The sequence below is a fragment of the Catharus ustulatus genome, chromosome 1 (genome assembly GCF_009819885.2).
Source record: "Catharus ustulatus isolate bCatUst1 chromosome 1, bCatUst1.pri.v2, whole genome shotgun sequence".
Classification (NCBI taxonomy): Eukaryota; Metazoa; Chordata; class Aves; order Passeriformes; family Turdidae; genus Catharus; species Catharus ustulatus.
Window position 1 is genome coordinate 23,755,123 of NC_046221.1, and position 16,611 is coordinate 23,771,733.

The 16,611-nt window shown below is 46.2% G+C and overlaps 2 protein-coding genes across 2 annotated transcripts in view; both read left to right on the forward strand.

Moving 5' to 3' along the window:
* Nucleotides 1-16,611, forward strand: part of CDK14 (cyclin dependent kinase 14) — a 514,904-nt gene that overhangs the window by 349,562 nt on the left and 148,731 nt on the right. The gene's annotated exons all lie outside the window — the stretch shown is intronic.
* FZD1 (frizzled class receptor 1) lies at nucleotides 11,013-14,761 on the forward strand. Its single transcript, XM_033083288.1, has one exon. The coding sequence runs from the start codon at nucleotides 11,239-11,241 to the stop codon at nucleotides 12,994-12,996; it is 1,758 nt and encodes a 585-aa protein (XP_032939179.1). The 5' UTR covers nucleotides 11,013-11,238; the 3' UTR covers nucleotides 12,997-14,761.

Genomic DNA, 16,611 nt, shown 5'->3' on the forward strand with positions numbered 1-16,611 from the left:
CATCTGAAACTGAGCCTGATCTGAGGAGATCAATTCAAGCTCATCTGACCTGACATTGTCGTATTTTTTTCCAACAGAGCTAATGTGTGGTTTTGTCTGTGACCAGACCCATCACTTACAGGGCTTCAAACTAATATCCTTGTTTTAACACAGAGCAGACAGAGTGGTTGTTTGGACCACAACCACTTTTCCAGAAATGGGTGATACACTGCATCAATACTGTTGTTGTGGTCCTCTTCTTAGCCTAAAAAGCTCTGCTTGCAGCAAAAGATTCAAAATGTTTATCCTTTGAAAAAATACATTTGGTGTAGCCATAACAAGTGGTAGAAAATCCTTTTTGCCTCAGAATTTGAGATTAGAATGTCTATGCTTATAGCTAAAGGAGGATACCACTGGAAATAAACATTTAGTAAGGTGGTGATAAAATTACAAGGGCAGATCTTCATTCAAGAAGAAGTCAGTATTTTGTTTACAAAACTCAAATGAGAGATTACAAAGTACTTACAGTAATTTCACGATTATAAGCCGCACCATTTTGACTAAAATTTTGGTCCAAACCCAGAAGTGTGGCTTGTAATCAGGTGCGGCCAATATATGGATGAAGTTCAGAAATTTGCCAGCCTGGAAGTGCGAGCCCGCAGCAGCCCCAAGCCGAGCCAGAGCCCACCTGGCCCTGGCAGCAGGGCAGCAGTGGCGCTTCCCAACCCCGGCGGCGGGGCAGCGGTGAGCTGACCCCACACGGCCCCAAGCCGAGCCAGTAAACCCCATGATCCCACGATTCTGTTACTAATTGGCAACTTTGTGAAAGTTGCACGTGGATCCTCGCTGCGAACAAAAAGTGCGGCTTATAATCCGGTGCACCTTACAATCGTGAAATTACCGTACTCTCAGATACATTGTCCAACCCTGGCAATCTGATTCTAAAGGGCTGATTACCAGAAAGCACAGATACCAGTACTTCTTACATATAAGGTGTCTGAAAGATGCTGGGACGAGGGAGAATCAAAGTCATTGGTCTCATTCTGAAACCACTTTACCACATACTCTTTTTTTGACCTTGGAAATGCATTTTATCTCTCTATATTTAAGTTCCTGCATTTAGAAAACAGGGATTAAGAACATAGATGCAAAGTTCCTCTAAGTTTATTGACATTTGCAGCTTTCAGAGTTTTAATGGGTAGCACTGTACAAAGGCAAAGAGTTCTTTACATTTTACTGAAGTGATTCATTTTTCAGCTGTCCGTACTGTTGTATTGCAAATCTTCAATGAGTGAAAACTTGCCAATTTGAAGAAACAACTGATTTAACTAAATGGTTTTTCAAAGGCACATAGAAAAATTGGTGCTACCCCATCACAGAGATAAATTTATATCAGGCTGAGTGCCTCATATTGATTAAGCTTATGTCAGCAAGGAATCAACTAATGCCATGAAAGGCACTTTTAAACTGAAATAAGAGTGTCTACAAAAGGGATTAGTTTAATATTGGCATTCTTTTTCCCCAAATAAGACAAGCCTTTAAGTCCATATCCCTAATGCTATGCATTGTGAATTAAAAAAAAAAAAGTAATAGAAATGGCATAGCACACATGGCGAAAACCCATTAGTGCCTGTCCTTGGTACTCAGAGTGCTACATTGGCTGACAATTAGGCTTGCTATGATTTGAAGCATCTTTAAGCCTGCTGCTATTGAACACAATATGTGGGAACATGGTTCTGTCACATTTTTTTAATGTTCAGGCAATGACATATAACTGGTATGTCCCAGAGATGGGAGTTCAAGGCTGTTGTTTCACGGCAGCCTAATTTCTACGGCAGACCAGCTGCCACTAAGTCACAAATACATTACTTGTGAGAAGGAAGGAAGTGTGCCTCCCAAACCAGCTTGGTGGATGCTTTTGTCTGCTATGGCAGCAGTGTGGACAAAGTTAGGATGAGTTGCTCCTAGCCCTTCTTTACTATAAGGGGGACCCAGACTTCCAACTCTGAATTACGATCACATATGTACTTGGAAGAATGTAAGTGTAGGCACAGTGAAGACTTTTAAGTAAATATTTAAATCAGTGTGCATTTTTTAAAAGTCATGAAGTTTTCAAAGAAGAAGCTCTACATCTATAAAAGAAGTATAGAAATAGAAACAGAAACCACAATGGCTTTGCAGAAATACTAACTAATTAATAGTTATCCTAATAGCTGAACTATATCTGTCTAGCTATAACAGAGGAACAGACAATGTCCAAAAGAATCACCATCAGCAAAGTACTTCCTGAGATTTAAGAATGATTTCAACATTAATTGATACCAACATGTAAGAACCAGAAGCTAGATATCCCGTCTTTTTCCTTTCCATCCCTTCCTAATCCTTTCTATTCAGTGTTCATATTTTTATGCATATCCTTCCTCATGAATTAAAGAGCTCCAGAAATTGAAGAATAACCATGAAGTCTCTCTGACTTTCCAGGCAGAATATGTAAGGATGGGCATGACTGAATGTTGTTTGTAGTGGTGTGACTACCACTGAGAGTCAAAATGGGAAAAAGAAGGTGTTTTCATCTGAAAATATAGAAGTACATAAACATGCTAGAATCTTCTGGATGTTACCAATTCAGTCAGCCAGATGTTGCAGTAGCTGTATCTCCTGGATATGAGCTCATTCCCTCTGAGCAGGCTTGAGGCTGAGGTGTTACTGCAGTGGGATACAGCTGTAGTGGGCTGTGGCTGCTGAGACCAGCCACCCCTGACATGACTGGGATCAGGCTAGCATGACACTTCAAGATAGGGAAACAAACTTTCATACGCTCTGTATTCAGCACATGGACAGCAGAGGGGAACAGAAGACCTGGAACATTGAGGTAGGTGACATGGCTTATCCTCCTGGTCTTCAGTGCTGGGAACTCTCAGATACTTAATGTCAGCAAAACCATATGAAAGTGTACAGAATTACAATACAATTACAATTACCATAATCATCCCTGGAGATGGCAAATGTGTGGATTTCCATAGCTAAGTCCAAATCCAGTAAAAATGACACAATCTTATTAGTCACTCATAAAAACAGAGACGTCACAAGATCCAGAAACAGAGAGTCCAGATGCACTCACTGTCATGGGATAGAATAATGTTCTGATAGGGATGCCAGGGAAGGAGAGACTTGAATATATTTGCGGTTGGGCTAAACATTGTGGTTGCATATTTGAGCAATACAGAATGACAACCTGTGACAATAGGAAATTAAATTCCATCATTAAATTCCATCCATCCAACATTCCTTACTGTGAACTTCAAGATTTTTAGGAAGTGTTCCTTTTTCTCTTCCTTGAAGACTGTGGGATCAGGCTAAGGATGGTTTGTCAGGGGCCCACATAGGATATCGGAGTGCTGCAGTGTTGAGCAGTTGCTGTGCAGCCAGGGTCAAAGAGTGGGGGAAATGCTAACTAGAAAAGTCAGCTGCAAAATTGGAAGAAGGTCTAGAACCACTTCTGTCCATTCTTAAGATAATTCCTTTCATACAAACAGCCTAAAATTTCCAAAAACAATTCTTTTCAAAATGCAGCTGACCCCTCCTGTATGAGGATGAATGTATTTACGGGAGAAATGCTTAAGCACAGATCTTTGTGGCACATTCTTTCAGTCTTGCTGGGCATTCTGCCTCTGTTTCCACTGGTTAAATATTTAAAGCTATCTTTACAAAGAAAAGCAAAAGCCCAAAAATTTCTCCTAAAGATTTCTTCAAGATTGTCCTTTAACATGTACCAAGTCACATTCCACTGAAAAAGGCAGATGCAGGCTGAGAATTACTCCTTCTCTGATCTCATTCTGCTCACTCTCTAAATAGCATTCATGGAAAATACACACACAGCTAAAAAACACAGAAAAACAGCTTTCCTCCACTCTATCTCCCCACCTCATACACACACACCTTTTCAATTTGTGTATCTTGAAATAGTAATGCAGCAAATATGACCTGAATCTCATTTACATCAGTGGAAATGGAGAGTCATTTCTTTAAAAGGAATGTACTTGAAGCACAGCAAGAGCAACGTGAGGCCAGAAGTAAGAGCTCATCACATAATTTCTCCTTGCATCACAGCCTTATGAAGCTCTACTCCTTTCCCTTGTATCTGTGAAATCAGCAGGTCTACTCCTGGGAGTAAGGATTGCCATCTTAGGCCCTTAAATCAGCCTCTCTGTGTTTGAAGAACAAGAGAGAGTCTGTGTTTTCAGGCACTGCATGTAACTGTAGAAGAACTTGCTCAAGAAAGGGAAATAAAAAGAGAGTAAAAATGTTCGCATTCTCTGAACAAAATGAGCTGTGATCTGCAATTGCCCTTTTAAGAGTTGTGACTTTTTCTTGTTCTCCGGAAAACTTCTGGCAGCAGCAGCCGGGCTGCAGCCCCTTGCGCCTCTCACCCCAGCACAGAACATGTCAAGGAAGGCAGGCAACATACGGCTTTAATTTGCAAGGGATCATCTACATTTCTTCTGAACAGAAAAGAAAACCAATTCAAATCTTCACATACTCCATCTATCTTGAATAAACAGCACTAAGGAAAAAATGCTGTGGGTACTGAGAGGAAGAGACTCTTTGTAGTCTGCTTTGACTGTGCATACTGCTTCTCCTCGTGCCTCTTTAAAACACATAAAATCCTTGCAATGGGGGCCTGACTTACACCAATGCTGGCCAAAAATTGCTCTTTATTCCTAGCCCATGATACCTGGTAGAACATTCATGTTACCATAGGTATCACTCAGCAGGAATAAATTCTATTTATCTTGTTTCCACAACCCCCAAATACAAATAAAAGTACAATTTTTAACATAAAGGGACAATTGCAAACTAATATAGCCAATTAATACAAGGCATATAGAAAGGCAAGTGGAATGAATTTGAGGGTAAGCTGACTTGGGACACCTGATGGTCAGAGAATTACCTGGTATCTTGTCAAATGCTTGTTAGTAACAACTGCCTCTGCACTGAAGTGACTTTCTGAGCACTTGGCTGTACAGCCTTGAGACCCTTTGCTGCAGAAAATATTCTGGCTGCTGATTGCACCATCCCTAAAGTTTGTGTTCAGTTCCTACTGATTTTCTTTGCCAATCACTGCATGTGTTCGTTATTTTTGTCAGCACAGGCATACGTCCAAGAGTCTTCTAGATGTTCCAAGAAATGTCGAAGGAAGGCTTTTAAATTTTAAGGATTTGTTCTTCTGACAAGGCTAGGTCTGTGAGACGCTATGCCCATGGCCCTGAGGCAGATGGCTGTCATTGGTATGTGGCAAACTGAAAAGTATCTTACCATGCAACTGTAAAAACTGCCTGGGAGACTTGTCCAGGTACCTTCTCTCCAGAATTTTGGTTTGTAGAACTCAGTGTCGACTTACTTTAAAGAGCATGTATTATCTGGATTAATAATTTTATCATCCAAAATATATGGTGGATTCAATATAGCAATGTAAGGGTGTACCTTATTTCATCTTGCAGTTTGGGATGTATGAAACTGTAATCATCTCTCCTTCATTTCACTGCTTTTACGATCTTCGTACTGATTTTTCAGCAAGTGTCCCTGTCTGTGCATTGTGAGGACTTAATGTGATATGTACTGTCAGTTCTCAGAGCTGAAATGAGACCCAACTGAGATGTGAATCAGTACTGTCTCATTTGGAAACTCCCAAGAAACTTCATCCATTTAGTATACATTGTTGCCTATCATAGATTTAACCCTTCTCTCTACGCAAATCTCAAAAACCCTTTCTTTCCATACAGAACTAATTGCTTCACAGACAAAAAATATTAACTGTTCTTACCAGCCAAGACTCATGCTCAACATGAAACAAAAATCAACTTTTAACTTATCCACCGAATTATGATCTTACTTCTAACCCTTTATTTAACATCTAAATAATGAAACCTTGAATCAATTAAAAACCTAATTATTTAAGCATAACATTTGCTTTAATTTGGTGGACAAATATAATTTATGTTATCATCTCAGTTTACATTTTATTCATTTGGGTGCTCACTAGCCTTCCTACACACACATTTGTGCTTATATTTGGATGCTCTGTGTGCAACATAGGTCTGTGAGATAAAGCTAAAAAATTTCATCTAGGGAAACAAGTTTTCCTTAAGTGCTGTGGAATGGAAGCATTCACTCTATCCTATTTCTGTCAGTCACAGAGAGGAAAACAAGAAAATTCTGTGATGACTTTTTGTTTTATTTCTTTACAAAATTAAAGATTTACATAACTATTTTTTTTTCCCAGACAATCCCCCATCTCCCATAATAAATAAAGCAAGCACAAACCAGCCCTCTAAATAGAGTATTGGTACATAAAGAATGTAAGAGGACAAATCTCATACTCTGCCTACCTGCCAGACTCCTAAGTTCCCCTAATGTCTACTATACCTAGTAACATTTGCATAGTGTTTTGAAGTAAAAGCTGAAATTTCTTTTCATTATTACTATTTAATGCCCAAATTTTTGTTTCTTTTAGAATGGAGGATTGTCTTTCCATGGCAAGGGAGAGGAGTGCTTTAGGAAATAGACTGTATCTTCGTAGGAACATGATTACTGTCATATTGACCTGAGCAAAGTTGGCATCCAGTCCAGTCTCCTCTCTCCAACTGTCAGCTATGATGGACACCTAAGGAATCATTAAAAGAACAAGAGGACATACAGGAATAATTTCCTGTAGATATGATGTGCAGTACTGGGCTGGCATGAAGAAGTAATGTTTTGTTAGACCAAGACATATACGTGGAAAAATAAGACAGACTTTTGGTAATTTCACGACCATAAGGTGCATGGGACTATAAGGTGCACCTCTGGGAGTCGGCAAACTTTGCAACTTTGTAGATCATATAAGGCGCACTGGACTATAAGGCGCACTTTTTTTTTTTTTTCCCCGAAGATCCACGCCGTGTGCAACAAAGTAACTAATTAGTAACAGAATCCCGCGATCATGGAGTTTACTGGCAGGTGCTCAATTTGCAAACATTTTTCACAGATTGGCATAGCCTTTAAATGCAGCCCCAAGCGCCCTCCCTGTGCGCGGGGCCCGGCACTTCTGCCCGCCCCCTGCGCCGGCTGGTGAGGCGGGGCTTGGGGCTGCTGCGGATTGCAGCTTCTGTGGTAGCCCGCTCCCTCCTTCTCCGTGCCGCCCTGGTGCTCCAGCAGTCCCGTACAGCTCCAGGAGCCCCACACTGCCCCGGTGCTCCGGGAGCCGCGTGCCACTCTGGGAGGCCCGTGCCCCCCCGGGCTTTTCCCCCACGGCGCCGCTGCCCTGATGCCGGCGGCTTTCCCCCAGCCACCCAGGCGGCACCACTGCCACCGTGGTGCTTTACCACAGCTGCCCAGGCTGCGCCGCTGCTTTGTCATGGCTGCCCAGGCTGTGCCGCCACCGCCGCTTTCCCCCGGCCGCCCAGGCTGCACTGCCACTGCCCCGATGTCGATGGGCTCGCGCCGCGCCGCCGCTGTCCCGATGCTGCCGCCGGGCGGGCTTTGCTCGGCTTGGGGCTGTTGCGGGCTCGCACTTCTTGTTTCCCCCGCGCCTGGGCCGGGGCCTGCACCACCCGGCTTCTTGTTCCCCCTGCCCCCGCGCCCGGGGCGGCGCCACCCAGCTTCTTGTTCCACCCGCGCTGGGGCTGGGGCCAGCGGCAGCTCCCTCCCTCCCTGCATGGCTCCTGCCGGCCATGGCCGCACACTCCCGCCCCCCCTCACGACTTGGCGCTCCTGCAGCACCGCCCCCCCATTGCGGCTCACACTTCCGGTTTGGCAAATTTCGCAACTTTGTCCATTATATAAGGCGCACCAGACTATAAGGCGCACTTCTGGGTTCGGGGGAAAATTTTAGTCAAAAGGGTGCGCCTTATAGTCGTGAAATTACTGTAATTGCTTACCCTTTCCTAAGATATTTATTAAGGCAGCTGTGAAAGAAAGAAGATGGTAGCTTTAGAATAGAGAGGACATTGATGATCCTAATGATGGAAAAAAATAGCATTTATTAGCTAAGCAAAAAGGAGACAATTACCTTACAGTTTGTTGATTTGGAGAGAGGTGAGTGGGAGCAGGCAGTGTTGTATGCTGAAGTAGAAGGAAATTATAAGGTACTATCAGACCAGCATCTCTACTGAGTTCACAGTTTTGGGCAGAGCTAGGAAACCTAGTTCCCATGTTCTGTGGGACAAGTTCTATAGTTTACCTTAAGGATCAGGTCTGAAAGGAGTGGGAGAAAGTCTGTTTTGTGAGAAAGACTCCCTCACGAACAGTACAGTGGTTTGTTTGGCCTGCAGGAGTTCATGCTGGAGCTGAGTGTTCGTTTTCAGCAGCAGAACTACAAGGAATGCATCTGTGCACTGAAGTACAGCCCTGGAACATCAAATGTAGGACCAGGGTATGCTGGTGATTTGATGGCAGAGGGTGTTCATTGCTGCAGTAGTGGATGGGCATCAAAACACATCTTGTATTCTTGCTCAGGCACGATTTAAACTGATCTGGTGTTTTGGGCCACAAAGGATTATGCTCTAATGATGAGTTTTGTGGTTTGGGGTGTTTGAAATGTAGGACAAGTGCTTCTGGGAAGATTCTTTCCACACAAGATTTTCTTCTGTTATGTGAAAAATCATTAAACAGTTAAAATGAGCAAGTCCCAGAAACTTTTCTGAACCTACCAGCTCTCAACCCTGTTCTTCTCTCCAAAATACCACTTCTAACCCATTTCCACTTTTTCTTTCTGAGCTAGTCTTACTGATACATCTGAACTCGAAGTATTTTTTCTCAGGCTGCATTTAGACTTTAGCTAATTACTGCATTTAGATAGTTACTGCTTCAGAACCAAAAAATTAGCTTGTTAATACAAAAATGTGTCTGGTTTTCCTTCTGTACTAGTTGGTCTGAAAAAATCTATTATGTACATGTACAAACCTTATCTGTATACACTGGTCTTTCTCCTAGAACCATCTTCTAGGTTAGTAGAGATGTTGTTTTTCAGTTTGAGAAGTGTTTCCTTAATATTTCAAATGCAGACCCCAGTAGGTAGATTTTCAACCAACTGATGATGCACTTAGGCATCTTAATTACCTCTCCTGGATTGTGTGATGTGTTCCCAGGTCTAAAAAGGACAGGCAGAAAGCCAAGGAGGCTTCCCAAGACTAGTCAGAAAATCACACTCATTGTCTATGAGAAAGAGCATGGATAATATTTATTCCAGTTTAAAGATGCAGTATTCAATCTTTTTAGGATGAACAGAGAAACAATACTGCTATTTAGGGCTGAATATAAATAGGCTTTGTGCTAGAAAGAAGTTAATAATTTTAATTACTGATGTAGATCTGAAGAGAAAAATCTGTAGCTTCAATATAGTTCAATAAATATAGTATTTAAGGAATCAAACTGTTCAGCAGAAGATGGAAAAAGGTATTTGTGCATATAATTTTTGAACTATGGTCCTCTGAGAAGAGAGTTCTTGACAAAACACAATGAATCTCAGTAAACGAGGACATCAGCAATCGACATTTTTAAGGATCTGCAATTTTTCTAAACATGATCCCAGTCCTGCAGTCGTTACACAGCATAGATTTTGCTATTAATTAGTTTGAATGTGGGACAGTACTGCTGGGAGAAAGAAAGTGGCCTAAATAGCATGGTCCAAATTTTATCTGTAGCTATCCAAGAAATACGGATGTCTTTTATTAACCCCTGCCACCTCTGACAGCTAGAAATAAATGTTGGAGCTGTCTTACTACTAATGGATTTTTGGATCTCAATTAACATGTAAGGCGGAAATGGTGGGAGCATGCTGCAGAGAAGGAAGACAGCTGGTGGGACAAGTTTTCATGCCTGGTTCAGCTCCGAATGGCAGAATTAACCTTCGGACAAATATAAGAACATTTGCACACACAACGGAGACCCTTAATTACTGAATGTCTGGAGAACAGAGCAGGGTTCTTCTCTCCCGGAGCACACTTTATTATTCTTATTCGGTTCCAATGAGTACAGTAAATCCCCTATTCAGCCTTCATCATTTTTCTGGACTATGCATTTCGGGAGAGCAACAGGACCTCCATTCTGTTTGTGCAATGGGGCTTCAGGCATGCAAAAATGGCCACTGCTGGCGGTCACTGTATGCCTATTCACCCCCCTCCCCAGAATACAACAAGAATTTTCCAAAAAGCCTGACGAGAGGTATTGCAAGTCGCACAGCATTCGACTCTAGTTGCCCGCTATGTTGAGGGAGGAAGGGAAATGGGAAAGCCCTGTTGGGATTATTTTTGTATGTCGGGTGCTGCTGTGGACACGATGGGAGGAAGGCGCAGATAACACACAGGTAGTAGTAGCGAGTTACGGAAAGAGTCTCTGGGGAGAGGCGAGTTTTGGCCACTCCAACATCACCGTGTGTGCGCTGTGCCACATCGCGGGCTGCGCCTGCTGCTGCGGCTCCTGCCCGCGCCTCAAGTGACCGCACCGAGTCTCCCACATTTCAGACCCGTAGAGATCCCCTGGCACTGCCGCGGGTCCCTCCTCCAGCCCTGCCCTTTACTGTGTGCCAAAACTCGACTGCCCCGCCCGGGATTAGCCCGGCTGCTGCACGGCGGGGGCACCGAGGGCGACGGGCCCAGTCCGGGTGCGCCGCTCAACAGCTTCCACAATCGTCATCACCGGGGAATCCAAAAACACCCCCGGGACAGCCGGGCCGGCGCGCTGCCGACCGACACGGCACAGCCCCGTCCCCCGCGGGCCGCCCCGCCGCGGGGCCCCTTCCCCAGCGCCGCCCCCGCCGCCTTTGTGCGCGGCGCGGGGCAGCCCCGGCCCGCCTGCGCCCGCCCCCGGGTGAGGCGTTGGGAGACGGTCCCTTACGCAGGAAAGTTCGGCGTCGGTTTCAAGGCTCCTCCCTCCGGTGAAGCAGACTGCGGGGCGCCTGGAAACCGGTCGGAGGGAGCGCGGCGCGGCGAGGCGAGGGGCGCGGGCTCGAGGGGCCGGCACAAATGGTCAGGCGGCGGCGGCGGAGGCGGCGGCGGCGGCGGTAGCGGCAGCGGCGGTAATCGGAGGCGCGGCGGACGCTGCCGCCGGTACGGGCAAGAGCTGCTCGCTGCGCTCCGCGGCCGCGTGAGTGGCGGCCGGGGCTGCCCCGTCCCTGCCCGCCGCTCCCTTCATGAGTCGCAACTTCGGGCCGGGAGGAGCAGCGGCGGCGGCGGCGGCGGGGCGGCGGGAGCCCGGCAGGGCAGGCGGCACCGACTGAGCATGGCCGAGCGGCGCGGGCCGGCGGTGAGCGGCGGCGGGGAAGTTGGCACCGGCCGGTGCCCGCGGCTGCCGCTGCTGCTGGCGCTGCTGTGGGCGGCGGCGCTGCCGGCCGGGGGGCAGCTGCCGGCGTCGCAGTACAACGGCGAGCGGGGCATCTCCATCCCTGACCACGGCTACTGCCAGCCCATCTCCATCCCTCTCTGCACTGACATCGCCTACAACCAGACCATCATGCCCAACCTGCTGGGCCACACCAACCAGGAGGACGCGGGGCTGGAGGTGCACCAGTTCTACCCGCTGGTGAAGGTGCAGTGCTCGGCCGAACTCAAGTTCTTCCTGTGCTCCATGTACGCGCCGGTGTGCACCGTGCTGGAGCAGGCCCTGCCGCCCTGCCGCTCCCTCTGCGAGCGGGCCCGCCAGGGCTGCGAGGCCCTCATGAACAAGTTCGGCTTCCAGTGGCCCGACACGCTGCGCTGCGAAAAGTTCCCGGTGCACGGGGCCGGCGAGCTCTGCGTGGGGCAGAACGCCTCCGAGCGCGGCACCCCCACGCCCGCCCTGCGCCCCGAGAGCTGGACCAGCAACCCGCACCGCGGGGGCGCCGGCGGCGGCCCCGGGGGCCCTGGGCCCGGCGAGTCCCGCGGGCGCTTCACCTGCCCGCGGGCGCTGAAGGTGCCCTCCTACCTGAACTACCGCTTCCTGGGAGAGAAGGACTGCGGGGCGCCCTGCGAGCCCGGCCGCCTCTACGGGCTCATGTATTTCGGGCCCGAGGAGCTGCGCTTCTCCCGCACCTGGATCGGCATCTGGTCCGTGCTCTGTTGTGCCTCCACCCTCTTCACCGTCCTCACCTACTTGGTGGACATGAAGCGATTCAGCTACCCCGAGCGGCCCATCATCTTCCTCTCAGGCTGCTACACGGCGGTGGCCGTGGCCTATATCGCCGGCTTCCTCCTGGAGGAGAGGGTGGTCTGCAACGAGCGCTTTGCCGAGGACGGTTCCCGCACCGTGGCGCAGGGCACGAAGCGGGAGGGCTGCACCATCCTCTTCATGATGCTCTACTTCTTTGGCATGGCCAGCTCCATCTGGTGGGTCATCCTCTCCCTTACCTGGTTCCTTGCTGCTGGCATGAAGTGGGGCCATGAGGCCATTGAGGCCAACTCCCAGTACTTTCATCTGGCCGCCTGGGCCGTGCCGGCCATCAAGACCATCACCATCCTTGCCCTGGGACAAGTGGATGGGGACGTCCTCAGTGGCGTCTGCTTTGTGGGCATCAACAACGTGGATGCCCTGAGGGGCTTCGTGCTGGCCCCCTTGTTCGTCTACCTGTTCATCGGCACCTCTTTCCTGCTGGCTGGCTTTGTGTCCCTCTTCAGGATCCGGACCATCATGAAGCATGACGGCACCAAGACAGAAAAACTGGAGAAGCTCATGGTGAGGATAGGCATCTTCAGCGTCCTCTACACGGTGCCGGCCACCATCGTCATTGCCTGTTACTTTTACGAGCAAGCTTTTAGGGAACAGTGGGAGAGAAGCTGGGTCACGCAGAGTTGTAAGAGTTATGCCATTCCCTGCCCCAACAACCATAGCGGCCACCACCCACCCATGAGCCCCGACTTCACTGTCTTCATGATCAAGTATCTCATGACCTTAATCGTGGGCATCACCTCGGGCTTCTGGATCTGGTCTGGGAAAACCCTGAACTCCTGGAGAAAGTTTTACACCAGGCTCACCAACAGCAAGCAGGGTGAGACCACGGTCTGAGACCCCTGCTTGCCAGGCTAGGGAGATACAGCCAGGCAGAGGACTGAGGCTCTGCCTCAGGAAGCAGCTCCTTATCCAGCCTGGGCAAACTTTTGGGACTGCGAGTGGCTTCCACAGGCGGCGGGGAGCAGAGGACGAGCCAGGGGGACCCCAGTGCCTGGGATCTCCGGGCTCTGCCCTCCCCATGCCGCTCGGGCTGTCTCCTCTAGGAACTGAACGCATTGTCAGGTTGGGGGAGAGGGATGTAAATAGCCTCTGTAAGATTTTGTAAGTATATTTGTATTTAAATTACAAAAAAACTCACTTTTTTAATTATTTAGGACGCTTCTAACCCGTTTGCGGATTTTACTTCTTCTCTTCACATCCCCCCCCTTTTCTTTTTTTTAATTTAAAGAAAAAAAAGGCTTTGGATTTTTATTTCGTAGGGCGGAATGGGAAAAGCTGCCGGTAAGAGAATCGAAAAGAAGCCCCCTTCTTCTCCCCCACACAGGTTTTGTAATGGCTTTGCTTGGAATTTCAGCTGCATGAAACAGGAGGGCACAGAGCGGTGCTGCGGCCGGGGGCGTCTCCTGACCCGGGCTGGGTCCTGGCCCCGGCCCCGTCTGGGGAGCGCGGAGCCCCGCCCGGTCCCGTTCGGGGAGGACGAAGAACCGGCCGGGCATGGCGCTGCGGCGAGCCCCGGCCCCGCTGACCCCGCTGGGCCTTGCTGGGGTGCAAACATCCGCCGTGCTCGGGGCCGCTCTGTGGAGGGAGAGCCCCGGCGGTGTGCGGGCTGGGGCCGGGGTGCCCGGGTCTGGCCGTGCTCAGCAGGAGCTGGCCCGGTTCGGGGTACGAGCTGGGGTTCAGCACCGCTTGCACCTGTAGCACCTCCGATGGCTCAGGGGGTGGGTGGCCACAGAGGTACAGCGAAATGCCCTTCCGCTGGGGTTTTTTCCTAAGCCCACGTTGCAGTCCCGGGGCGCCCCGGCGGTGCTCATACCGCCGCCTGCCCCCGTCCCTCCCGCCGGGCTGCTGCCGGCTGGGGTCAGCAGGATCAGGAAATACGGGCTCAGTGAAAAGAGCTTCATCGGAATAAAACGCAGCGTTCAGTTTGGGGCTTTTGTTTGTTTCCTCCCTGCCCCCTAGTTATATTCATACACCAACTCTTCATATGGGAAACGTTGGAGCCATTGCCATTCCTCTGAATTTTAATTCATTGAGATTTAAATCATTGCACATCATGAGGGTGTGATGATTTTTGCCAGTAGTAAAAACAATGGAAAGGAAAACAGAAAAACAGAATGCTTAAGCACTCTGGTGAGATCTGAAACCTGAAAGAGCCTCTGCTGTCTTTTTTCCCCTCTTTTTTTCAGTACAGAAATAACATTGCATACTGCAAAGATAAGATACCATGTATGCAGTACATCTACTACCTTGTATGCTCCTGGGTGTGTGGGATTGTGCTTCTAATACATTAAAAAAGTTAAAGACGAAATTGTAACTTTCAACAGATGCATTTGAATATGTAGACCTCTGTATGAAAAACAGCAGAATGCTTCTCTCCTGATTGTATTGTTTTAAACTTCTTTTTATATTACAAATGCCTGTATTTAGGTTCATAAACATTATCTATGGCTACCATACCCTAAAATGCAAAATTATTTTAATTTGGTATGCATTTATTTCTGTTCGTTATCACAAGATCATCTATATTTATAGAGGAATAGAAATTTATATATATTAAATACCATATTTTTAATTTCTCTGAAATAAATTGAGGTTTTGTACAAAAGTAGCTTGTCCCTTTACGTATTCCTCTAACTCCTACTGTGTGAAAGCAGTGTATATACTATCAGATGTGTGGGATTCCTTTTTTCTTATGTTGAGTTCACAGTAACAAGCTGGAATTCAGTGTTGGAATTCATTGTGCATTTTGGTTTTTATCTTTGGGCCAGTCTAGATTAATCCTTCAAAAGAAGTAATGTAAACTGTTTAAGATCTCTGACAGGGTATGGTCAGTGGTGTGAAATCCAAGAAGAGATCTGCTGCATGGCAGGAGAAGAAAGAAGCTCACCAGTTCTTTTTTGGTGGCTTTGGTGGGGGTTTTGGGTTTGTGATTTTTTTGTTGTTGTTTTTTGAGGTTTTTCTTTGGTTGCAGAAAAGGGTTCTCTCAACTCAGCATTTTTTCTCATTTTCCTTTTTATTAAAATAAAAAATATATTCTCAGTGCTTAAAATGACACTTAAATTATGTTGCAATATTGTCAGAGTATTTTAATGAGTAAAATAGTTTTATTTTCCTGAATTTGGATTGTTTGGTTAATCCAGACAGTTAAATGTTCATAGAGGCATTTCAGCTATATGGAAAATACACACATTCTTTAACCTTTCAACACAATACACTTTGTTCTTTTTTTCTTTTTATTTTTTTTTTCTGTAATTCATTGTTTGAAGTGCCATTCAGTAAGTGTGGGTTTATTAGGAAAGGCTGGTTAAAAATCAAATTTGATTTTTTGACTTCTGGTGTTATAAGCTAGCAAAGGATTTCATGCTGTAGATCTGGAGGCAGATACAAATGATTTTTGGCTTGTTTACTTTTTTCAAATTGTTATGCATAAACAGCCATAGAGAAGTAAGGGAAGCTTAACAGAATTTCTCTAGTGTGAGACAAGGGGGCAGGGTTTTCTCATTATTTTAAAATTCGTTCTACACAAACATAGTTCCTGCTTTGTCAGATATTTGGACATTTTTCTCAAGTTTGTTTTTTCTATTTTCCTCCTTTTTGTGGGGGTATTTTAGAATTTAAAATTGGGCTGGTCAGCACTCTGCTAATGACCTGAAGTACAAGCCATTCATTTTCAGTTACAATGGAATTCTTTTTGGTCAGTGTATAATTACATTTCAGCTGTTTTGGCTGTTTTCTTGCAACAATGTATGTGATTTATTTATGGGTAGGAGAACACATTTATTTGTAACAGAGATGTTTATGGTAAAGATGGGAAGACCAATTTTTAAAAATACATCTCAGAAATGAATAATGGATTTTTTTTCTACAAGAAATAAAATGTCAGTATTTACAGTTCATGATTTGCAGGAGATATGGATTCCCTTCAGTTCTCTGGAATTATTTTTTTTTCAGAACTAAACTCCATGTTCAATCTTGGTTATTTTAATAAATATACTAGAGAGTGCAATATGTTCATAAATCTGTTGAAAGGGCACCCCCTGCTTTTTTGTTTGCTAATTTTTGTGACCCTTCACAGGGTAGTAATTGACAAAGGTCACACTCATCACTGAATGCTGTGGTGCTCATCCACTTTTTTATATTTTATTTCTCAACACATAATGGTTTTCAGATGCTTTATTAATAAGATACAAAGAGATCTTTTGCATGGGGCATCAGTAATAGTTTACTGTTAAAAAGAGATCTGTCCATTGCTCCAGGGGGTTTAGATGAGGGTTTTTACAACATAGTCTAGGTAATTGATGTGCCTTGGTTACCAGAGAAAGTATCAATATACAGAAAGTAGAAAGTATCAGTATACAAAGAAGCAGTTTTCCCCACTTCGCTTGTCCCTGACAAGGTTAATGTAAGAACAAAACTGGTATGACAAAGTTTTTCTGGGCTGAAGTTCTT